The 3,730-nt window shown below is 35.8% G+C and overlaps 1 protein-coding gene across 1 annotated transcript; it reads left to right on the forward strand.

Moving 5' to 3' along the window:
- The first annotated feature begins 328 nt into the window (after nucleotides 1-328).
- Nucleotides 329-3,730, forward strand: LOC139387219 (homeobox protein engrailed-2b-like). The gene is made up of 2 exons (XM_071133297.1): nucleotides 329-899; nucleotides 2,871-3,730. The coding sequence occupies exons 1-2, from the start codon at nucleotides 434-436 to the stop codon at nucleotides 3,209-3,211; spliced, it is 807 nt and encodes a 268-aa protein (XP_070989398.1). The 5' UTR covers nucleotides 329-433; the 3' UTR covers nucleotides 3,212-3,730.

Genomic DNA, 3,730 nt, shown 5'->3' on the forward strand with positions numbered 1-3,730 from the left:
GGGGGACTCGTAGCCTATTAAAAATAAGAACGAAAATCCATAGTGAAAGTATTTCAGGAGCAGTTAGCGCCTCTTTATCTACTCGTAGTTTAGTAGTTGAAGCATCAAGATTGGATTGGTTCTGAAAGGGGACTACTACTACTCTGTATTTTAAATGGTAGTCTACTTTCTCAACAAATAGACTGATCGCAGCAAGCCGGAAAAATACATTTGAAGTATGTTTTTTCTTTGTGAAAAAGGCAAGAGGCGTGGTTTTATTACTACCAAAACTAGATACTGAAAAAAAACGGATTTCGTTTTTATTTCCAATTACATTGTATTTAAAAAACGTAGTGGACAAGGAAAGCTAAAACATTCATTCATTGGAATTCATAATTTTGTGTGGGAGAGTGAGAAAGGTAGGCTACCAGAATTGGACATTGAGTATTTCACCATGGAAGAAGATGATAATCGCAATGGAGAGCGTCAAGATTCGGGCGAAGAATTCAACAGAGCTATTCTTCCTCTTCTTCAAGCACCTGGGAACCAGCAACCGCACCGAATCACGAACTTTTACATTGATAATATTTTGAGACCAGACTTTGGACGGCGGAAAGACGGGACTTTTAATTATGATGAGAATCACCTCAATAGACGAGAGAATAGTCCGCGCCTTCCCCCAAAATCTGGGCAGTTAGGTGGGACCGTGGCAGGGGAAGGAACATCGAATTCTCGTTCAGTCGGTGAGCCAAAAAAAGATATTGTTGGAGATGCGCCTCTCAAGTCCCGAGGAGAAATTGGAGATCAGTGCCTAAGCTCCGACTCGGATAGTTCTCAAGCCAATTCTGCACCTTCGTCGAAACCTATGCTCTGGCCAGCCTGGGTGTATTGTACAAGATATTCAGACCGGCCATCCTCAGGTAAAGTATAGTATTTTCCTTGCCTTAGTATAAAGTAAGAATAGGAATACCATGAACCATTGGATCACTTGTGCAATATAAACTGACTCAGTGAACTAAATAAGTCAAAATATAAACCTGAAACGATCTCCTGCAGCCGCATTATACAAACATAAAAACTATCCCTTTGTGTAGCCCATTTTCAACTATTTGTCCGAAACTTTTAGGAAATTAATAAAATAATTTTCAAATTATTTTTTGGTTGCCAAGTAATGTTATTATTATTATTTTATTTTTTTATCCATTACGACAAGGAAGATTTCGATTGACCTAGAATTCTGATTGGATGATAATGGCGGTTACAAACCAAATATTAGGCATAGGCCTACTATAGGCAATGTCATCGTATTGTTACTGTTATTATAAGTATCTCCTTAAAAATATTTGTCAAGTCATGAAATTATTATCAAGCTGACAATTCCGTTTGAGTAGTCCTAATAAAGAAAACAATGAAAAGGATGAAAAAAAGAGAAAATTCAATACTTTTTGGAGGAAAAAAAAAGGATTGAAAGTATCGAAGTATTAAACATATTGAAGTAGTTAACTTGTAAAGCAACTTTTAAATCAGTATTGAAACGCAGTTTAACGCCATTGTTCCTCACTCGTCTTTGTTAATATTTAATTAGCATATTGTTTTGACAATGGAGCAAGGCAAAAAGTATTCCATCTATATGCGAAATGACTGAGATGCGTGCAATCAGACTTTTAGAGTGCAACGTTTCGAGAGAAAAATTTGACAGATATTAAGAATAAAGACGTCGTTTTATAGTTACTTTTTACTTCCCTCCTCTGTTATATTCAGCCTGTAGTTGATCTTATTCTTAAACTATTCTCATATTAGGATATTAGGCCTAGCATAAGTGTTTATCTACTGCTGTAGGATGTGATTATCAGATCTTCCATTATGGCCTATAGCAGAATGTTTGTTATATTTTGAGCTTTTTCATATAATGTCGAAGTAAATACACTTCAAAAGTGTATCAAAGTAACAATTATAGATACTGTCTGTTTTCATTTCTAGGCTATTTAATTTCTAGCTAACATCGTTTAAAATTAGCACATTGTTAAACTATATTGGATTATCCATTCAGCTATTTAGAAGCACTAACATAAAGTTAATATCGATAATATGCCATCGTCGTATAACATATATGCCCTATATTATGCATATTGAAATGAATACATTAACTTCTCTGAACAACTCGAAAATAGTAACAAAATAAAGTTATATTACTAAACAAAAAAAGTTACCACTGTGTTTTATGTTGGTCTCATAGCATAGGTCTGCATGTAACGAAATAAACGGTAGAAGAAACTTAATTGCAGGAGTACGGAAAAATATACTTCGATGGAAGAAAAGGGCCTATTGATCATAATAACATTCAAATGCTATTGTGAATCCAATAAACGTGTAGCTGCGAATCGATATCTTATTTGGTGTAGAACCAGTCAACTCAAAAACAGTTTAATGAAATGTTCACGATATTCATTACATATTTATGAAGCTTATAAATGTAGTTCCTATGGTAACAGCGAGAAAGGGGCGCCTTATACCCCCTCCCTCTAACCCCACCCCCATCAACACCCACCCATCATCCTCTCCTATGCACACAAAACCCTGCACCCTTTTAGAATACTTTACATTCGAATACAATTTTAGGTCTACAGCTTATTGTGCCTATACTGGCAATTTAGCTAATATTAATACCACCACAATACTTATTCTGCTACTAAAGGCCCATTGGGCCTAATAGTTGGTTACTACTGATATCCTACTAGGTCTATTCTAGAATGTTAGAGTACTACGAATCTGTTTTGATCGAAATGATAATCATATGAATGAGTCAGTCATTAGTGATGTTATTGAGGATGTTGAAGGCATCATTTTTGTCTGTTTCAATGTCTGATCATTGAATGTATTCTAATCTACAGGGCCAAGATCTCGTAAACCAAAGAAGTCGACCACTACCACGACAACGACGACGACCCCAAGCAAGGATGACAAGCGTCCAAGAACGGCCTTCACAGCAGAACAACTCCAGAGACTAAAAACGGAGTTTCAGACCAGTCGGTACCTGACCGAACAGAGAAGACAGAGTCTGGCACAAGAACTCGGCCTCAACGAATCTCAAATTAAAATCTGGTTTCAAAACAAGAGGGCTAAAATAAAGAAGGCTACCGGGAATAAAAACTCTTTAGCCTTGCACCTGATGGCACAGGGACTATACAATCATGCCACATCATCTAAGGATGAAAAATCAGACAGCGATTGAAGAAAAGATACAAAGCAATAAATAACTTTAAAGGGCCAGTGTACAAAAACACCAGCAAATATTTAAAACATGAATGAGACAGGATTTTGCAATATTCTGTAGGTATAGTTGTTTTTTAAAATTGTTTTTTAAACTTTGCTAGGTATTATTACTGCACTGTTGGAGCTAGAAACACCAGCATTTCGCTGCACATGCGATAGCATCTGCAAATCAGTGTATGCGACCAATACACTTTGATTTGGTTTAAACCATTTTGTGTTATAAAACTTTTGCCATGTTCTCCCTGGAACTTTAGAATTGATTCAGCATCAAAGTTTGTTTTGTTTTTGTTTTGTTTTCAACAAGTTTTGTTTTTATCACATTTGACCGAAATAATGGAAACATGCTGATGTCCAAAGATTTGTTCTGCTGCATTTTGGAAACTGTGAATTTTAAATAGCCTAAATAGTGTTTATCTATGTTTTTACGTTTTTTTATCACACTGTTTCCTTGTACTTTGATGTTCATGTTGAAAATATG

The sequence above is a fragment of the Oncorhynchus clarkii genome, chromosome 28 (assembly GCF_045791955.1).
Source record: "Oncorhynchus clarkii lewisi isolate Uvic-CL-2024 chromosome 28, UVic_Ocla_1.0, whole genome shotgun sequence".
Lineage (NCBI taxonomy): Eukaryota > Metazoa > Chordata > Actinopteri > Salmoniformes > Salmonidae > Oncorhynchus > Oncorhynchus clarkii.

Excerpts from the sequence above, each read along its gene's own strand:
- LOC139387219 (XM_071133297.1), top strand. The coding sequence starts at position 434 with ATGGAAGAAGATGATAATCGCAATGGAGAGCGTCAAGATTCGGGCGAA. Across the intron at positions 900-2,870 it reads TTCAGACCGGCCATCCTCAG|GGCCAAGATCTCGTAAACCA; the intron begins GTAAAGTATAGT and ends TCTAATCTACAG.